At 44.4% G+C, this 21,714-nt stretch overlaps 1 protein-coding gene across 1 annotated transcript in view; it reads right to left on the bottom strand.

Moving 5' to 3' along the window:
• Positions 1 to 398, bottom strand: part of EFHC2 (EF-hand domain containing 2) — a 59,702-nt gene extending 59,304 nt beyond the window's left edge. The window contains exon 1 of the mRNA XM_042034537.1: positions 321 to 398. Coding sequence (XP_041890471.1) covers positions 321 to 329 — 9 coding nt within the window. The 5' untranslated portion in view covers positions 330 to 398. The remainder of the gene's footprint in view (positions 1 to 320) is intronic.
• Between the last annotated feature and the right edge of the window lie 21,316 nt (positions 399 to 21,714).

The raw sequence follows: 21,714 nt of genomic DNA, 5'->3' as shown, positions 1-21,714 counted from the left end.
CGGGGCCGCTCCATCCCGGCCCGCTCCATCCCGACCCGCTCCATCCCGGCCCGCTCCATCCCGACCCGCTCCATCCCGGACCGCTCCATCTCGGGCCACTCCATCCCGAACCGCTCCATCCCGACCCGCTCCATCCCGAACCGCTCCATCCCGGACCGCTCCATCCCGGACCTCTCCATCCCGGACCGCTCCATCCCGACCCGCTCCATCCCGACCCGCTCCATCCCGGCCCGCTCCATCCCGGCCCGCTCCATCCCGGACCTCTCCATCCCGACCCGCTCCATCCCGACCCGCTCCATCCCGGACCGCTCCATCCCGACCCGCTCCATCCCGGGATACGGCCCGGGGGGATGCAAGCAGGTCCCGGCTTTTCTCCGCAGGAGCCCCGGCCCCACCAAGTGCGGGGGGTGCAGGGAGGCGGCCTGGAGTCAGCGGTAGTGAAGTAGAAATAAATTCATTTTTATTTTTATAGATTCCTTTAATTAATGTGTATAAATATAGAAATATATCTAAATATTATATATTACATATTATATGTATTACATAAACATACTACAATATATAAATATGTATTAAAATACATAAATATATGAAATCTAAAATATATCTATGAAACATATATTTATATAGTATTTATTATACATCATTATTTACTGAATATTAAATGCATATTAAATCCAACACTAGCACATACTATGTCCATTTATTTAATTTTTCAAAATGTGTGGCCTTTTTCATCACACATCTCTCAATAGTTGGAGAAAAGGGAGCTCTGGGGTGACCTTACTGCTCCCTACAGCTCCCTGAAAGGGTGCTGTGGCCAGGTGGGGATCAGGCTCTTCTCCCAGGGAACAAGTGACCGGAGGAGAGAACAGAGTCAACAGCTGTGCCAGGGGAGGTTTAGGCCGGACATTAGGAGGAATTTTTTTCACAAAGGCTGAGAAGACATCAGAATGACCGTCCCTGGAGGTATTTAGGGAAAGAGTGGACGTGGCACTCAGAGCCGTGGTCTGGGTGACACGGTGGTGATTGCTCATAGGTTGGACTCGATGATCTCAGAGGTCTTTTCCATCCTAAAGGATTCTGTGAAAATTTACCTCAGGCCCAAATCTTTGCCTTGTTCCCTTGCTCTCTCCCACCTGGTGAGGAGCAGTGACCTCACTGGACATGGTGCCCCCCAATACCTCTGGAACCAGGGTCACAGATGGGGCAAATCTCACCCCATTTGCCATTTTCTGCACCAATTAATTTTTAATGTTTTCCGTTTTGTGACTTTTACACAGCACATTTTACTCTGGGGCCCTGTCAGGCTTGGGGGAGGTGGGATGCTTTTACAGCTTTTTATTGGTTTTTTTGCATTTTAGTCCACCGGGATGGCAAAACTGGGTCAGTGGGTTTCCACCTTCTGGTTTCCCAGAGCTGTACTATGCATCTGCATTTGCATTTAGTGTGGAAAGGTAAATATTTAAAATATATTTTAATTGAAAATTAGAGGAAGCATCATTTTAATCACATTCATTTTGTACAGTGGGTGGTATTATGCAGAAATTTAAATTTCAAACACAAAATACAGTGAGAGTTTCTCACGGATGGCTGGCAGGGGGAAGGGCTGTTTCTTTCTTTAATGGAAATAACATTTTCCTTGTTAATAAGGGAAGATGCATTCCAGATCACTTCCAAAGCCAATTCCAGAGAACAGCAAGTGTGCTATGTTATGTTCCTCCATTTTACGTAAAGCTGTTCATTAATATGGGTTTTTTTAATTAGAACGGCTTTTTACAGAAAAATTAGTTTATGGATGAAATTGCTTAAACTGAAATACTCCAATTCTGATCTGCCATCACCCTGTCTCAGAGGAGCTCTACTTCAGCTGCTGAATGTCCTTATTCTCATGGATGGAGTGGATCTCCCCTGCCATATTTCATACTCTATGATGCATCAGACCATGAAATTCCCATAACATGTCATCCCTCCTCCCTCAAACAGAGGCTCGTGGAACAGCATGGATGATGTGTTCAGTCTGAGCGAGCCTGGGAGGGACTCCCTGTCCAGGCCCCTGGGAGCACTTGTGCAGAATTTGCTCTCTGAATTGGAATTCAGCCAAAAATGTTCCAGTTTCTGAAACTGTCAGTTCAGGGAAAATTATTTTGGGGTTGATTTGTTGTTTTGTTGTTTTTGGTTTTGTTTTTTTGCTAGACATTCAGGAGGGAGGGAGGGAGGGAGGAAGGAAGGAAGGAAGGAAGGAAGGAAGGAATTCGGAAGGAATTCGGAAGGAAGGAAGGAAGGAAGGAAGGAAGGAAGGAAGGAAGGAAGGAAGGAAGGAAGGAAGGAAGGAAGGAAGGAAGGAAGGAAGGAAGGAATTATTATCTCCTGTTTTGTTTTTGTGGCTCATTGCATAACTGGGTGGTTGAAATGTCTGAATATCCCCTCTGATATCAATAATAAACTGTTGTTCAAAGGTTTCAGGCAGTATGGGCAGAGGCTGCATGTGAAAAACATGCAAAGGAAACAGCAGCCCTGCTGGAGGAAGGTCAGTGAAATGCAGAGTATCAGTAGAGTCCAGTGCATTTCCAGCAGAAAATCCTGTGAATTGTCCCTAAATCCTAAGGTCAAATCTTTCTGCACCTCCGCCTCCCCAAGTGAAGAAGCCACAGGGAACTGTAGAGAAGGGGAGCAACCTCCTTGTGCACCAAACCACCACTGCAATTTGATGTTTTCTCCCAGTCTTCAATAATTTTGTTTTCTTTCAAATGAAAAAAAAAAAAAAAGAGTATAATCTACTTTAGAACACAATTGCTCCTTTCAACATTACCTTCTCTTTGGGGTTTCTCTCACATGTTTATCTTTTTTGTTCCTTGCTGTATTCACTCAGTAGCACAGACTGAGTGAAAACAAATTAATTTTAATGCTTTTTCTGGGAAAAATGAAAGTACTCCAGGAAAACCAATTTTGATAAAAGCTTTTTATTAAATGAAGATTGTTAATGACAACAACAGTAAGCAGTTGGCAGTAGAAAATTAACTGTGTGTTCTCAGTACTGTGCAGATGATAGTGGTGGATGTACACAGGACTGCATTAGTTGTACAGTTCAAAGGAGGGAGAAAGCAGGAGGGAAGCTAAAGCTGGGGAAAACATGGAAAACTCTGCTTTTGTGATAAAAAGACAGCTATTCTACTCTCTTTGTGTTGGGATTGAGTTTTACTGGCAAAATTTAAATGAGTAGGGGAGTACAAATTGTAAACTGAGCCAGGCAAAACTTTCCAAAGAGGCTTAATTTAAAAAAAAAATACTGGCTTTCACTCTGACCAAATGCTTCTGGCTCCAGGCTTAGACCATTTGTCTGAGTGGAAGGCCAGGTCTGATAAAGTTTTGTCAGTTTAAAATAGGAAAATTTAGAAAGAAGAGGAGACCAGGAAGGTTTGACTAAAATCAGCATAATTTAGTGTTGCTTCTCTGTGAAGACATATCTCTGCTTCTGTCATATCTGTGACTTCGTCCTCTTCCTGGGACTGGTTTTACAGGCCATGGTAAGGCTGGGCTGCCCAAAATCAGATTGTTCCCAGGCTTCCCAGTTTAAAGTGAATTATGACCCTATGTGGATCGTCATACAGCACACTGAAACCTGAATCAGAGCTGAACTGTGGTATACACTTAATTAGGTACCAGAAATTAAGAATAGAAAATTACTACCTATTAATACCCTCTTCCTTAGGCCTGTCTTAGAAAAACACTGAATGCTGTGGGAGGCATTGCAGAAGTCACATAGGGGATTGGATTAGGGGAATCAAACACAGCCCTGCCTGGCCAGCCCACGGTGGGGGAAGGAGGGCAAACCCCAATGTGGCTGTGCACTGTGGTACTCTGTGGGTCAGCTGCTACCATCAATGAACAGTCCTAGAAATATCGATTCCTTATGTTTTCCCGTGTCTTTTATTACCTCATTCATTTTGTTTTCACCAGTCAATGAACACGTAGCCCATGAACATACTTCTTCAGTGGCCAGCAAACAATGGTGAGACCACAGCATTGGGCTGCAGCTGTGGAGTGCTCCAGACAACCCACATGGGGAAAATCTGGCACCTTTGTGCCCACAGATCTGTGCTGGCCATGTACCACATGGATACTTGGTGCATTATTCCTGCAGCTGCCTACTGGCTCAGGAAGGCAAAGTGTGAATTTCCACATCTCATGGCCTGTAACCTTTTCCTCCTGATGATGTCATAGGGGAGAGGAGAACAGAAAAACAGTTAGAGCCATTTGGGTCTCACTGAGAGGTTTCCTTAGCTGGAATGACCTTTCCATGGCCAACTGCTCCAATTGAGCCTGCTCCACCATGAGCCCCCTCAGTGAGATGTGCCGTGCCATGCCCTTTGGGGGCAGAGGTATTGGGCAGGGATGAGGGATGGAGGCACAGTATCCCCACAGGTGCTGCCTCTCTGGCACACTCCCTGTGGGTGAGGGGCCCTGCAACAGGCTGGTTTTCCTGTCCTTGTGTCTCCACCCCACCATCCCATCTCACAACCTCCTCAGCCTCTGGAAACTGGATAGAAGAAGTGCTCTGTCTCACAGAACAAGCTCGGTGGGCAAGTTTCACTTTGCTGTGCCTGTTTGAAGTGTTTTGAAGTTCCTGCTCATCTGATACCCAGCTCTTTTACATAAGGTGTGAGCTTCTCAGGGGATATTTGCAATCAGCCTGACTTCCGTGTCATGGAAGTCAGGGGGACTATGGGGGGCTGCTTTCCTCTGTCCCCCACACCTCTGAAAGTACATGAAAAGAGAAATATTCTGGGCCTGGTAGATACCTCTGAGCTGCCCCCGCTGCATATATTCAGTGAGATCTGCAGCAGGGAGTAGCTGTTCAGCTCCTCTTCACCCTCCTTATGTGGGCTGATTTGAGATGCAGGCACACTGGTAAAATGAACCCGACAGAAAAGCCTCTAATTTAATTCAGAGAGGAATGCAGATTTTTTTTCTCAATTAAGCTATAGACATGCATTTAATACAGCATGCAGCAGTTGCTGGGAAGAGTTGGAAAAACTTTTAAGTAACACTCCTAACACCGATGGGAACGAAGTACGAACATGGAGCTTGGCAGTAACGTAACCACACGTCAAAGTGCAGCTGAGGCCTCCCAGTTGTGTGTCACCTCTGCAAGAGCCAAGCATGCCTTCCTCCCTCCAGATAACATCGCTTTTAGGGTGAAGATAAATCACTTGGGAACACAAAGCCCCCGAGGCAGGGAGGCACAGTGACTCTCACAGCCCGACAGGGCAACCACCCCCAGGCAGTCCCATGGAAGTCAGGGAAATGCTGCTGTCAGTCAAGTGCAGCACCCAAACCTCTGTCAGACACTGCAGAACAAATGGGGAGCTGCACCTGTGGGCACAATAAAAGAGGGAGGTGGCTATTACCCTCCTGACTGTACTTACTCTCCTTCCTTCACTCCTGACCTCTTTGGGATGTCGATGGGACTGAACTCATGCAGGTCACAAACATTTCCTGGCTTTCCTCTCATGCTGCCTTTCTGACAAAAAACAGGGGTTTGGCTCAGCAGAAGTGTCAATACACCTTTCCTGCTTTCCACCAGGGGTGTAACTTGCCAGTAGCCTGACTCTCCATGCCCACTACCAAAGCTCTCTCATCCAGCCAACGAGGCACTGCAAGCCGCTAAGAAACCCCAGCCCTGGCTCTGTTCAGCCAGACCTACCAGTCTGCTCCCTTCTGCCCAGGAAAATTCTGTCAGCGTTTCCCCAAGTCTTGCAAGTTGCCTTGAGGACACACCATTAGCTGAGGCTGCATGACTGATCAATTCCTCCCTCTTCTCCCATCCTCCATTTTCAAGCTTCATCTCTGCAGCTGATGGATGCAACAACAACAACAAAAAAACCCACCAACAATATTTAAAATTCCCATGGCAATAACTAGATAGATAGATTACAGTCAATTACCAGAAACTGCTATTGATCAAGGCTGGTTTAGAATTCTACTTGCTTTCATGATCAAGCTGACAGTAGAATTTGCCCTGCATTCAGCATCTATTTCGAAATGAGAGGGGAGGAAATGCCACTTATTTTAAATAAAAAGCTTTCAAGCTATTCTTGCAGGCTGCTTTGAGGACCTAGGACAGATCAAAGCTGCTTTGAGAATTCATCCATTCTGCTTCAAATATGATAGCTCATTGTCCATAGGAAAAAAATTAAGGTAGTATAAGTTATCAAAGCAGCAAGTGCACTTTGGGTTTCCAAGCAGTGGTCTCAAAACTGGTGAAGCCTGCCAGGATAATAGCAGAACAGGAGTGACTGTAATCCTCTTTGTCACAGAGACCAAGACATTGGCAATTGCAGGCACTACACCAGAAATTGTTTTTTTAATCAAGCTCTGTCTTAATGATAGCTGGGTCATCTGTATGGATCAAAAGTCTTGGTCAATACCAGCTTCTCAAAACCAGCTGAAATTGGTCAGTTATGAATAGGTTAGGAATTGAGGTTTACCCCAAACCTAATTTCTTTACTGATTAGGACTTTATTCTAACTTCCAGCCTAAGGGCATTCTTGGGAAACAGATCCTTTTGATCCTTGTTTTGGCATTGTCCTTTGAATAATGTAATCTTTTTTTCTTGCTGTCCAGTGTCTTCTCCTTACATAATGGCAGATAGCAATCACATCTCCCTTCAGCTTTTGGCCAAGTTTAGTGAACCAGACTTTTTGGCACTCTGCCTTTCTGATAGTTCATGTTTCTCCTGAACTCCCAGCTCTGCTTTTCTCTCTGTTCCAGTCTGAGTGCGTCTCCCTTCAATAAAAAGTAGCAATGCACAATAACTTAAAAGAACTCTCTCTCACCGATGTGCTGCACTGTTCCAGTCACTCTCATCTCTGCTTTCCTCTGCTATGTCTTCCCAATATTTCTTCTCAATATTTCTTTCCCCTGCCTTTCTGCTTTCTTTCGTTTGTGCTTCCTCCTGCCCCTTCTCATTCCCACTTGTTCTGCTCCTTTTCTTCACTGCCGCTTTTGTCATAGAAGGCCAAAATAAGTGAGAAAAGTGTCGGGTCCTCCTTTCCAAACCTGTTGATTGAACGTGCTGAAGAATAAGTGATCTTCAGGGAATAGGATTTATTGGGCTGTTAGCTTGAATGGAGACGTCTGGCTCAGCCTGCCGACTCTCTGAGCACAATTTCTCTCTGCACGGCTCCACTGCTGTTCTTCGGCTCTCTAAATGCACTTTGAAGGGCTTTGCTTTTGTATCAGTGTGTGAGGAGTATGGGTAAGACCTAATTTCAGGATGGGAGAAGCAGACTTCACTGTCTATCAGAGGTGGTTTCATGCCCTTAAAATGTATTTTTCAAGGCAACTGATCCTGATGTTTCACGGCTAACTTGCCTTCCATCCATTGAAATCTGAGCTGCTGTCCTGGCGGGGTTTTGTCTCTTTGTTTGGAGGCAACCTGTGATAGCACAGAAAGAAATCTCTTCACCTGGAGTTCATTTTGAGCTTGTGATTAAAATCAGTTCTTTCTATGAACGAGGTACCTATTTTGCTGTATTTCTACCTTAAAGATGGGGCAAACTCCAGATCTTGTCAATGAAAGGATAAAGATGAAATGAGAGAAGAAAGCCTTCTGCCATGCCAGACATTTGCTGGTCACTAGCATGTTCCACACCACAGCAAGACCATATTTATTTTTGTGTGATAAACGGTGCAGCAAGGTAAGTTCATAAATAAATAAATAAATGAGTTGATGTTCAATAGTTAAGGGAATTTCAACTGGAACAAAAACTACCATGAAAGTTGAGACTGTAACAACATCAACAGTGTCCCTTTAAATTACACTTAATAAATACCAGGGAGCTGAAGTGTTGTGTGGTTGTGCATATATTTGTAACAAATGGTTGCACAAATATTTGGCTCCTAACGATGAACTAACTGGTATGACATTTGCCAGGGAAAATTAATTACTTTAACGTGTGTTGTATAAAATATGAGATAATCATGTAATGTATGTGTGTGCTGTAGAGTGTTGCTGAGTGACTAAGTTATTACCAAAGGAAATTTATGAGAAACAAACAAGAAACAGTCAGAGATGCTGTAAATGTCATGCTATGCTCAAGGGCCTTTTGCGGCTGAATGATTTTTATGTGGATGAGGAGGATAGGTTCATGCTGTGAAAAATCAAGTTAGAATGAGTTAATCTTTGTATTTGCACATAATTTTATTGGTATTTAATGTAGCTGTGATGTTTCTGTTTCAAATTGTAGGGACAGTTCATAGTGAAGATGACAAGATCGAATCAGACTGAACTGAGTGATCCAGCGTGATCTCAGCATCAAATTTTAAGCGGTTTATGATCAAGAAGAAAAGCTGCCTATTAAAGAAATGGGAAACAAAGTGGTCCTGATAGTCAAGCCGTGGCTGCTGGTTTGGGCAAAATTTTACTGCAAAATTTATGTGATTTTTTGGAAGGGTGAAGTAATCTCCCTTAGATGTCTTGCCTGTGAAAGGGCACTTACTGCTCTGTGCAACTCTGGTGTCTCACAGCAGGGAAGGCTCAGGGACTGCCAGGGCTCTGCCCTCCCCTCCCACCAGGATGCTCTGCAGGGTCTGCGTGAGGCTGTGGGCAGCAGGGAGAAATGGAAAGCAGTGAACTGAACTGGAGAAATAGGAACTGGCGAGGGAAAAGCGGATACACACATCCCTTCTCAGACAAAGAGTGTGGAGCGCGATAAACCTGATCTCTGAACGGTAGCAGGAAATGATGCGGCAAAAAATCACATCTGTTACATTCTGCCTCTTCCCCTAACTAAGAAATTCAGAGAGAGGAGACTCACTTTTGAGCAGATAGCAGAGTCATTTAAAAAAAATAACTCAACAAAGAGCTAATTGGTTTGAGGGGGTCTTTTACCACCCTCATAGTTCTGAGGGACGTGAAAAAGTAGGGGACAGCCCTTGGTGAGTGTCACCAGCATTTTGCCAGGCAGCAATACAGAAAGCAGCTTCCCAGGTGGGGACCCTGGAGTCCTGGAGTTCCTACCACGGGAGAGGAACAACTCGGGAGTGTGCAAGTGGAGGACGATGTTGGTGAGAGAGTTGCAGGATTTGTAAGCCTCAGGGAATGCGGGGAAGAGAACGTCAACCTCAAGGCAAAGGACTTGAAGGCAGCAGACTTAATACAGAGGATAAATTCCTTTGGGAATCAAATCCATGGAAGAAAAGAGTTCCAGAATGAGTTGATGGTTCATTAAAAATAAAAATAAATAAATAAACAAAAGACTGTAGCAGCAGAATCACGAAATATCCTAGTGTGTAGAAAGGATAGAAAATGCAGTAGGAGATATCTGTGAAATCACAAGCTCTTCTATGATCTCAAGTGCAAGAAGGGAAGCACAGAACACAGAAACTAGGTCAAATATCTAAAAATGAATGTAAAAAAAAAAATCTCAGCATGAGCATACAGAGACAAAATCAGAAAGTCTAAATCACAAAATAAAATACTTTTCCTATTCTTTGCTTATACTAATAAGGCATTTTAAGGGTATTTTTTTATAGCAACAAAAAGGGAAAACAAGGGAAGAATTACTCCATGGGTAGGAAAATTGGCAGATGCTGAGAAGCTCAGAAAGCTTAGTGCCTATTTTAAAGAAGACTAGAAGGGGACAAAAATAGTGCTTCTGTTAAAAGCCGGGGCAGGGAATTGTGGAGCCAGGGAATTAGAAACAATCACCACCCCTGTGATTCCTGATAAAAAAAACTAAACCAATCAGGTGATTTATAATTACATGCAGTTTAAAAATTAGATGAGGCTTGATATGATTTGCCTTTTTTCCAAATCCACCAAGTTTCCTTTTATGACAAGGAAAAACAGATGTTGTAGGTACAAGAGAAGCAATGTGGGCCGCACACAAGGATATGTGTGGGTGTGTGCTGGGGGCCAAGGGAGGACTGGGCAGACAAGTATGTTTGGAGGGAGCTTTCAAACAGACAAAATGTGAGATCCTCTCTGGTTCTGTTGCCAGTGCTTATGCAGGTGCCTATGCTGGAGACTGTGGGGTCTAGAATAGCTGTAAAATACAGGGACCACCTGAATTGAAGGGAGCTGGGGAGGAAGAGAGGTGAGTGGTGTGTGCTCTCACAGCTGGGACTAATTGTGGCCTTTTTAAAAGAGGATGCAGTAGGTAGAAGAAGATGAGGGTTGGTGGGGTTGTTTTTTTTGGGTGGCTGTGAGCAGCCTGTGTTTCTAAGCCAAATAACAGGAAAAGGTGTGGCCAAGGAGAAGATTCCAGAAGCTTTACAGTTAAGAGGGAGACAACCTCCCCAGCACTGACAGCATTTTGATGTGGTTCTGCATCCTGGATGGTTGGGCCAATGCTTTGAGGAGAGTAGCAAGTGTGGGGGAAGATACTTCAAACCTTGGGCTTTCTTGCATGTAGTACCTAAAACTGATTCTTTATCTGTGTTTAATGGCTGTGGTGGATAAGACATGACAAAAAGTGATCCAGTTGCACCAGAAAAATGCTCCAATGGTGAAGAAGAGCATCATGGCCCTGAGCAGCCTCATCTTCCAGTGCTTGTAACAACAGGTTAGGGAGATTTCTGCCAGGTACAGCTGATCCACCCCAGGGTCAGTGGGATGCTGTAAATGAGTGTATGCACTGTTTCTCACCCAGGATATTTTGGTGTGTCTCTGCAGTAATGGCCTGGCTGGAACCTCACTGGAAAAGGGAAGGGACAGGTGGCATTTCACTCATGGCAATCTGTCTCACCTTTTGCTCCAAGGTGCATATTCAGGCTTGTTCCTGAGGTCCCTTTTCCTTCTGCACAGCTGGCAACTGTATCCTCACTCAGAAATGACTAAGGATATCACAGGTAATGATCCAGAGGGTGGGACATTTTGTCTCTGGAGGTAGCTAGGCCAGAGCTGTCAGGGAGAAATACAGAAGCCATATGAGCGGGGTACCTGGTGATTAAACTGCTTGTTGGTGAAAGAAGAGTAAATAAGAGAATCCAGCTTCTACATCAAGTAAAGTCATAATCTGAAGTGCAGCAACCCAAGCCCTGGGGCTGCTTATGTTTCAGCCCTTCCAGCACAGATGCTGGTTGTCCCATCAGTTGAGGAGAGGATGACGTTTTCTTTAATCCTGTAAGGCTGTAAGGGAGTGAAGCTTCATCCCCTCATTGTGTGGAACAGCCTTCCTCTCTTCTCATACCCTGCCTCTCAGTGTCACTGGGGGTTTTGCTGTCTTACTATTAAAAAGTCAGGAGTGCCCAGCCAACCTGCTCTTGGATTCTTTAGCTTGTACAGTTCTGATTGCTTCCTGGGTAAATCAGGTTCCTCCGTTTTCATCTGGGTTTTTTCCCAGCTTCTCTCACAATTTTCATTAATCATGCCTTACATTTCTGTGTCTTGATAGAGAAAGGGCCACCTCTCTTTTAAGGGAGAAAACCTGGTTATTCTGAAGGATGTTGGGGAACAGTCACCTACCATGAGATCCTTAAAATATCTCTTAGGAGAAAGCCAAAGCTCATTCCTGTCTGCAGAGAGATCTGAGTAAGCTCCTTAAGCTAAATCAGCTCTTCTGAGCAGGTCTCTGCAGAGTATTAGGCTGACCAGGACCAGATCCAGTATTCCAGGGGAATCACTAATGGCACTGAAATGTCACAATATTGAACCTATTTTCCATTCCACTCCAAATGTCCCCCAACATCCTGTTTGTGATTTGACCACTGGTGTATGCTGAGCTTCCAGGTGAATTTCCCAGTCTTTCCCTGACTTTGCTGACTGTGATTTAGGACCAAGCACTGTGCAGAGGACTTCAGGTCTGTCCATCTGCTGGACACAATTTTGCATAGATGAGAATCAACACAGCTTTATTGTCCCACTGCCTTCATGCTCAGACTGGACAAAACTTCTGGGAATTCTTTTCTCTCCATTGGTTCAGCCTAACCTAGATAACTTTGTGTCACCTTCAAATGTTGCTCCCCCACCTGTTTTCTAGATCACAGTGAGATACTGCAAACACCACTTGTCATTTTATACAACTCATTGGCATATTAATATTAATACAGGATCTGAAAAAAAAAAAAAAAAGGACTGATAAAACATTCCAGTTACAAATATAGCAGATGCCAGGATTAAACGTTCTTATGTCATTGTGATTTAAATCCCTCTGTGCAACAATACAGATTTTTGTCATGGGTATATAGGGGCATTCCTGGGTTATGTCTTCCAGGGCTGCATGATTCCCATCATTAGGAAGTTTTCTGTATCTCCTGTCCTAAATCTTCTTTACTTCAAAGCTGATTTGTTCTTGTCCTTGTTTTGATGGATATGATGAGCAGTTGATGATAATCCTCTTTATAACAACCTTGTAACTACTGGAAGACTGGGAGACAGATTTTCTGAGAACCTGATTTTGGCTTTAAAATAACTCTACCAAATTATTTTGCTTTTGTACCACTTGGCCACAAAATAGGCAGTTTTCTTAAAAGGAAGAGACAGGAATGACCATTTCAAAACCATCTGTATCCCTCTGCAAACACAGGTTTTATTCCTTTGGGAGGTGACCTGTCCGACATTAAATTGATACTCTTATTTATCAGTGTCATGTGCAATCTGTAAATTCTTTTAATGAGATAAAGGTTTGCAATTTTGTTCCAACAAAAATGTTTGGAGACTTTAACTGACTGGTGCCTCCAATCCCCTGTTGAACTCGCAGTGTCCTAAGTCACTGATTGCTGAGCCAAGGAAAGCTACATTAGGTAATCTGCATAATAACACTTCCTACTTCTAACAATGCTGGAGATTAGGAAAAGTGGTGCAGATAATCAACAAAACCAAAATACACTGATTTTGGAAGTCACTCAGGAGCATTTACTCATTGGGGTAGGACTGATGCTGCCCCTTCAGCTGTGTGTGTTTGCTCTGGGTGTGTCTTCAGAAAGAAAATTGCACAAAACTCCATTTGCCTTCTGTGAAAAATGGAGCCTGTTTTTCAAGGAACAGAAGCCCTCTCTGAAATCCAGGATCAGACAGCACTGCTACTCATCCATGAGAAGTGCTGACAGCCTTTGAAAATCCATGCAATACCTGTGGATACCTCACACCACCATTCCAGTTTAGATAACAGGTCTAGGGAGATAAGTCCATCACTGCCCACTGTCTTGAAGGGCTCAAGAAAGAAGCAAGGAGAAAACAAGACTATGTGTGCATCTCCCAGTGCTGAGCAGGTTGGAAGAAACCCACCCCAAAACTGAGAATAATACATGTTGCACAGGAACTGTATCCCTTTTAGCACTTTGAAGAAATACTTGTGCTCAAATTTCACTCAGCACACACTAGTTTTACAGGTCCTGTAGCTCCTCAGGAGCAGCAAAAGTGATGGGGGATGGCTGCAGGCACTGCCTTGTCACCCCCAAGTCAATAGGAATTGGAGCAATGCCCATCTGTGTGATCTGAGGAGCAAAGCATGGTTTTATAGGTTTGGTTGTCTTTCCCAAAACACCCACACCATAACACAGGCAATGCAGTGCTCTTCTCCCTGTCTCTGTAGCCTCCCTCCCTGGGGAGCTCAGGTGCCTCTGTGCCAAGGACCCAAGGCACAGCTGTGGCACAGCACAGCTGTGTAACCTCAAGTCAGGCCCTGAGAAAGCCCCCAGAAAGCCACTGCACAGATTAGAGAGGTACAATTACAGCCAGAGGTGGGAAAGCTGAGACAGGCTTGGGGTAGAGCTCAAGAATTCAAGAGAGAAAACACCTGCAGGTAGACACTGGATCCTTTAAAATAACAACAAAAAAAAAAAGGTGAGGATGTTTGGGGACCAGTCAGAATTTAGGGATGATCAGGTTGTGGTTTTGGTGTTACCTCCCACTGCAAAGGCATAATTAGCTTTTTTGGGATGCCTGTTGTCCCTTACGGTAAAATCACTTTGAGCTCCTGACGTCCCTGCCAGCCTTAGGGGTTCTGTCCCACACATGGAGAGAAGCTGCTGCAAAACACAGGTATGGCTGTGTCCTGTCCATATTCTCCTGGAAAAGCAGGAATTAACTTTGACACCTCGAGGTGAAGCAAGGACTCAAAGGGGTCACAGTGTACAAACCCTGGGGGATGGTGCCTGCTTGTGCACACACATGGGCACACACAGCCACTCACTGGCTCCCTACCAGATTTTCTGGCTCTCTGCAGGATAATTCCAGCTGGATTCCGCTATGGCTTTATTTTTCCTGAGTGCTGAAATTCAACCAAAGATGAGCTTGGACATCCAAACTGGCACAGCAGGCGCCAAGCAGAGCAGAGGCCGTGTTGGAGGACGAGCTGGTGTCGGAGGGGAGCTCCTCCTCAGATGGGAGCAGGACAGGGGCCTGCCCAAGGTCCCAGCTCTGGGAGTCCTGTCAGGGCTGCCCTTGGCAGCTCTGTGGCTGCTCTGTGGCAGTGCAGCTGCTCTCTGGTCCCAGCAGGTCCCCCAGCCTTGGGAACCACAAGAGGACTGCAGGCTCTGTGAGGGTCTGTTGGCCACCCCACAGGGATGATCATGTCCCACTGACACCTGTCTGGGATTTGGGCCTGCATCTGCCCTGGAGAAGAAGCCCCTCAGGCAGGTGCTGTGTTAGTGCCCTGGGCAGGGTGGCCTCTGTAGATGGGGCCACTTCCTTCCCTTTGTGCCCCTGAACACTCCTCTCCTTTTCCCAGTGGTGTTTATTCCACACAGGCTGTTGTTCCCACAGCTCCTGCCTCACTGGTTTCCTTCTGCCAGCCCAGTCAGAGGTGTGCTGCTGGTGCTGAGAACTGTGGAAGCACTGTGGGAAGCATCTTTTCCATCCTTTCTTTGGCATCTTCGGGCAGCTGATTCCTCCTGCCAGCTAGAGGTGGACTGGTTTACCCAAATGCTTTCTGCAGAGGCTGCTCCCATCAAAAGGTTCAGATTTTTCCATCCCATTTCCTTATTTCCTTTTTTTTCCCTTTGAACAGAGGTCCCTGTGGTGCTCTCCAAGGAAGGAATTAAATGCAGCTGTAGGAGAAGGTACATGAAACACCCTCTGCAGCTTGTGACCTTCCCTCTGCCTGGTCTCATTCCTTCAGCCCTTTTTCATCTCAGGCTGCTCCAGGAAGGAGTAGGATGAGTCTGGGCTGTCAGTCCATACCCTGTCACCCCTACCATGGGCAGACCCCACAGCTCCAATCCCATTGGATGGGGGTAACAAGATCTCACTCCTCTGGGCAGCACAGGATTCAACCAGCCCACAATACCAAGCAGAGAAGTTTGCCTGTTATTTTTACTTCATTTTTATATTATTGGCAGCAGTTAAACTATATTATAAAGGAATCATATTTCTTTCTGAAATGCATCAAGCAATACAAAGGTGTGGAGACCAAGAGGAGGTGTATGTAGGTACAGCATATGAAGGATTTGTATTCCTTTCCTTTCTTATTCAACCTGTGGATGAGAAACTGCATAGTTCACATATTTACAGAGCTTTGCAAAAGGTTAGCAGTTGCTTCCTCTCTAATATATATTAATGTAGGGAAAAACACCATTTGAAATTGTAGAAACATCAAGAAACCCTTTGGAAAAGTAAATCGTAAGCATGCCATTGCTCTTCTCCTACTGACAAGAAAGGATTTGCACTGAGAAATCCTATTAATAGAGATTATTTGCATAAATCTTTTGTGCAGCAGACTCCAAATCATTTGTATTATATACTTCTCCTGTGGTATGTATGTTAAAATTATGTGTTTTTAATGATATGTTCATGTTGCCACTTACAAATCTACACAGCCATGACTCACCAGTGTCTCGTTTCTCCGGAGGTCAAGTGCAGTCAAGCTTAGAGATCTGTAAATGCCCAAACTTCACTAAACACTCACCAGTCCTCAGTAATTCCCATTCCAGTAAGTTATCACAACTGTCCCCCACAAAAGCTTTCCAGCATCTCCCACTCCCATTACAATCCCAGGATGTGAGTTATTACCCCAGTCTGGGTGCCCTGGGAACTTTTTAATAGTACTAATTGCCTTATTATCCACTCCAGTGCGAGAGTAAAACCTTTTGACATTTTCCTTCCTTCCCTGAGGAAAACAAATCCCAGTTCCTGGGATATTGCCTTCTGCTGCCTTTGTGATTACTGGGGCGAGGAATTCCTTTAGGCCCTTTGCCTTATCAGCCTCATCTGTCACCAACTTTCCATTCCCATCTCTCTTGGTGCTCCCTAATCACTTTGCATCTTGTGTTATTCTGTGTTATTTTTTTTCCTCTTCCCTTTTTACTTGCAGTGTCAATCTTCATCACATATTCTATTCCTTATTTTCTATTGATGTATTTTTTTTACATCAAGCTCTGTGATACTTACCTTGCCCCAGTTTACTATTTTTAAATTAGTGTAGGGGTGCCTATTGGAAAAAAAAAGACAGAAATGCATTTTTCCAGCTGTTCCATATTTAAGAATTTGCTGCAACAGCTCCAAGCAAACCACACACGTACACAAATTCCTGTGTGTCAGCTACCAGAGGATCTTAATTTTCTAAAAGCAAATCTAATATCACCAAAAAAAAAAAAAAAGGCAGGTCTCTAACCTTTTCAATGCTGATATAATAAATAAATTCGCTTTTTTTTTTTTTTAAGTGAAAACCTGGTATTAATTGCAGTGCCACAGCCCCCCTCAGCATCTATTTTTCCTGCTCAGAGTGAACAGAAAGAAGAGAGCAGCCACAGAGAGCATTTCTGTTGCATATTCAGACATGAAAGAGCACAAGGCTAAATCCAGGAGAAGGATGGAGGAGCTGGGTGGGATAATAACACCTGATGTTCACAGGAGGGGAGCACTGGAGTTTTCTGCTCACAGCAGGATGGCTGGGCATCAACCAGCGTTGTAAGGTCAACTTTGTTCAGCTAAATCCTGTAAATTCCTGAGGAGGGAGCACCCACAGCCACCCTGGGCGACCTGTCCCACTGCTGCACCACCCTCCTGCTGGAATATCTTTTCCTAATGTCCAGTGTGACCTTCCCAAGCCACAACTTGTGGCTGCTGCCCCTTGTTTAGAAGGGTTTGGCTCCATCATCTTTGTGACTCCCCTTCAGGTGGCTGTAGCTGTTTTAGATTCACCCTGAGCCTTTGCTTCCCCAGGCTGAACAAGCTCAGCTCCCCCTGTAGCCCTGATGCTTTAGACCCTTCATCAGCTTAGGTGTTTTTCTCTGGACCCTTTCTTATTTCTTGACACCCCTCTTGAACTGGGGGGCTCAAAAGCAGTCATGGTATTCCAGGTGAGGTCCCACCAGGGCTGAGTACAGACAGGCAGATAATGAATTTCCGTAATTGCTGACCATGCTGCTCCTAAGGCACCTCAGCCTGTGTTTTCTGTCATGTGCAGTGACTGCAGGGTTCCTTCAAATTCAGTTTGAGGTTTACCACAACCTCCACACCTTCCCCAGCAGAGCTGCTACTCCTGCAATCTCTGCCTATGGGGTTCAAAAGGCCAAGGAAACTGGGATTGTTCAGCTTTGAAAAGAGAAGGCTTTGACCTAATTGTGGCCTTCCAGTACCTGAAGGAGGCCTATGAAAAAGTTTGAGAGAGACTGCTTACAAGGGCAGGGAGTGACAGGACAAGGGAGAATGGCTTCAAACTGTCAGAGAGCAGGTTTAGATCAGATATTAGGAGGATTCTTTATTGTGAGGATGGTGAGGCCCTGGCACAGGTTGCCCAGAGAAACTGTGGCTGCCCTGTCCCAGGACCTGTTCAAGGCCAGGCTGGATGCAGCCCTGAGTAACCTGGCATACTGGAACGTGTCCCTGACCATGGCAGAGGTTTGGAATGAGATGATCTTTAAGATCCCTGCAACCCCAAACCGTTCAGTGAGTCTTTGATTTACAGTAAGGCAGATTTGCCGCAGAACATTGACATAAGCAGGATATAGGGCACCCAGCTTGACATCCACGTTCAGACAGACAAATTCCTCTTCTTGTGCCTTACCCCTAACTCCCCCAGAGTGAGCAGTGCTTTGCTTCCTGATTCTGTGCAGACTACCCGAGGGTCTCAAAGCCTAACCAGAGACTCCTGTAATAACATAAAAGGAGGAAATATGTGTGCATCCCTTCCTCGGTTTTTTCCACCTTTGCTTTCACATACAAACTGGTGAGTTGCTGAAGCACGTGCTTGGCTGTACTTGCACAGGCAGCCTCAAAACAAATCTCCTAAAGAAGCCAGCATGCAATTCAGCTTTAAAGTTTGGAGACTAGATATCATACATCATATGACATATTTATATTCCACATAAATAGAAAAAATATTATTAATGTTGTAGAAAGGCATTTTCTCAATGTTTTTTAACTATCATACACTGTTATAAGAGCATTAAGAATATAGGCTCCCTGATTGCTGTTAATTTTCCTTCCTCCTCTTTATTGGCCCAGGTGGATTTTGAAATATTTGGCAACACTTGATTTTCAAACATTCCTTTCACACATCTGTAGGGTTTTCTTACATTTAGGGATTCATTCAGATGTATTTTGGCTTAGATTTCTGTCTCAGCAACATGTAGGCTATCAAGGCATTTTGATTATCTCACTGGAGAGGATTTGAAATCTGTAATAAAGATTTGTAATTTGGCTGCAGTGTGAGTTTGGTGTCTGTTAAGCACACAAGAAAACAAAATAACCTTTACTTCCCCATTAATACTTAAAGAAAGTAAGATGTTCAATTACAAATGATAGTAGATATTGGTCCTTAATTCTCCAGGTCCCGTAAGTGTGTGTGGCAAGTGTTTAAAAGCCTCTTGTTGAGATCAAAGTTCAAATGATCTATATTAAATGGGAATCATATAGCTCAATACTCAATTCTCTTTGTGGATTAACATCTTCTATTAAGTTTTTTTTTTTTAAATATACAGTCCACATGTGCAGAAATGGGGTTTTTTACAGTTTACGGATATGAGGGGTTTGATGGTGAAACTGAAAAACCCTTATCAAGGACTGAATGTATAACAATATATTTCAGTTCTCAGGTAAACATCCTATCAAACGGGCAGCAAAATATCCTGGGTGTAACCTGTCTTCCTTCCCTCCTGCTGGAGCATTTCCACCTCAAGCAGCACATTCAATTGCTTACCAGTGACTTCAGGTAAACTTTGAGGTGATCAGACCCAAGTTCCTGTCCATGCTCCATGAACACTGAGATAACATCCACACCCAAATGTGCCAGCAGCAGAGACCAAGGACATCTCATGCCAAAACACCTTATGGTTTGGAAGGTAAGGTACTGGTCTAGGAAGCAGGAGAGGTTTCCCAGGAAAAGGTAACGGAATGTGGTCTCCAGCTTGCCTGAGCTAAGCCAGAGGCATTAGCTGTCAGGAAGTCCCACAGCTGAGCTGATTTGTGGGATTTATTCCCAACTTCACCTCATTTTGAAGCACTGCCTTTCCTCTGTTTCACAGCTCAGTGTATGCTGTGGTGCTCTGTTCCAGGAGCTGTGAAAAAAACCAGAAGGCAGGCAAAACTAAAGCAGGGAGGAAGGAACATGGAGTGCTCTGAGGAACTGGGAAAAGGGAGGCAGAAAACCTCTGAGTGTGGAATCCATGAACTAGGCAAATTTGTACCACTGCACTGGTTAACCCAAACTATAAATTTGAGCCAGCCTGGGTCCAGCAAAATTTCCTAGTCCAAGCCTGGCACCAGTTGTGCTGGAGTTGGCTGTGCTGTGTCCAGCCCAGGCTGTGAGCACAAAATCCTGTATTGCACCTCTGTGCCACGTCCTGCAGCACTCCAAGATTTAGATGCCTCCGAGCTTGAATGTGGGACCAAACACAATCAAGGGTTCAGGCTGTGCTGTATCAGCACCAGATGTTTTGTGCGCACTCACCCCACAATTATCTTAATTAAAATTGGTTTCCAGTCTTCCAGGTCCTGATGAATGTCAGCTGACTCACTTCCCAAACTGCCCCAAAATAAGAAACACCAGCTCTTCCACGTGTCCCAGTACTGGGACATCACCACACTGCATCAGACCTGCTTCCCAGTCCAGCAAGGGAGGATGGCACCTCCTTCCCCTGGTAGATTTGACTCTTGTTCTCCTCCACCACTCACCCACCCCATGCACAGTCCTAGGGTGACCAAAACGCTGGGGTTTTTTTGTGCCCAATCTCTCTTCCAAAATGTCACATTATTCTACTTGTGCTGAGTTTGGGTGAACATTACATTTTTCCACTGTCACCTACAGACCCCAGATAGTTGCATACCATAAAAGTTTGATTTTTAAAGTAATTCTTTGAGATTTCCAACAATTTTCAAAAGGTTAGGGGGAGGTATTACAGATTCTTTTTCACATTACTCTATGCACTATAATTTAGGGAATCTGCACAGGCAGAAGTACTGAATTACAGTCCTGACTCCTGCATTTTACTCTGTTTGTATCCTCCCTTCTTAAGCCCTCATGAAAAACGCACTTGAATCTCGGAGGCAGCTCTATCTTTTAACTACAAGATTTTAATTTTCAGTCTGGCTGCTGAAGCAGAAACAGCCTTCAAAGTTTCAGCCAAATTCTGGCCTCTTAAAATTCAGTAATAAGATCACACTGGCATCTCACTTTAAGTTAAAACTGCCTAATGCTGCTTTAACTAAAAAGAAATAATTTTAGGAAATTGATTATCCCATTAAGATAATAGAAAACAAATAGATGATTTATTAGCAATCTCTCCCCAAATGCACTATTTAATAAGCTTTCAAAAGCTGTTCACTAGAGGGATATATGCCATGCCTTCCTCAATCGTTATCTTAGCCTTCAACTTTGAAAAGTGGCTGCTAACAACTATTTGAGGGGAAAAAATTACACAAGCTTGCAGAGGGAAAAGATAGGATCAGCTGCCCACTGGAATAATTTTCTTATGAACTGCACCAAACAATATTAACTATGGCCAGAGAAACCTGAAGTGGTTTTTTTCCCACCATTAGATATAACAGACTTTTGCAATGCTGCCCCATCTTTCCCTGAATGGAGGCTCTTCCTTGGTCCCAGTAGCACACAGTGGAAATTAATTCCATGGACCCATTGGGCAGTATGGAAAGCTGTTTCCCACTGCTAGGTCCATGTTTTTCACCTTTCAGGTAAGTTCTTCAGCTATACATTAAAACCCATAGAAATGCTGGGTCAGCCTTTCATTGATTTAAGTATTTCTAACACCTTTCTTCTTAATCATCTTTCTAAAACTGATTTTTCTTCCCCCTCCCAAATGCTCTTCAAAAAATTTTATTCCATGTTTTTTTTACAATCATATAGTCACAGAATGGTTTAGGTTGGAAGAGACTTTAAATATCATCCAGTTCCACCCCCCCTGCCATGGACAGGGGCACCTTCCACTATCCCAGGTTGCTCCAAGCCTTGAAGCCCCGTCCAACCTGACCTTGGACACTTCCAGGGATGGGGCAACCACAGCTTCTCTGGGCACCCTATGCCAGGGCCTCACCACACTTTCTCCTCTGAATCTTCTTAGCCTGGATTATTTTTTTGTCAGACAGGGCAACAGTAACTTTGAAATCATCCCAGAGAAGATTTTACCCCCAGAAACTAAATATTCCTGTTACACTCCATTCTGTTCCCAACGCCATCAACATCCATTTTTTGACTGTACCTTTACAGAGCATTCCCTCACACAGTGACAGGTGAGACCGATCTGAGCTGGCACATAAAAAATCTCAGGTAGCTGCAAGAAAAGCTGCACTTACATGTCGTGGTCCTTTAC

This window comes from Corvus kubaryi, unplaced genomic scaffold (assembly GCF_017639235.1).
Source record: "Corvus kubaryi isolate FWS band 111438036 unplaced genomic scaffold, C.kubaryi_AGA036_p1.0 133, whole genome shotgun sequence".
Taxonomy (NCBI): Eukaryota; Metazoa; Chordata; class Aves; order Passeriformes; family Corvidae; genus Corvus; species Corvus kubaryi.
The sequence above is the reverse complement of the archived record's forward strand: the minus strand, read 5'-3'. Positions and strand labels throughout refer to the sequence as shown.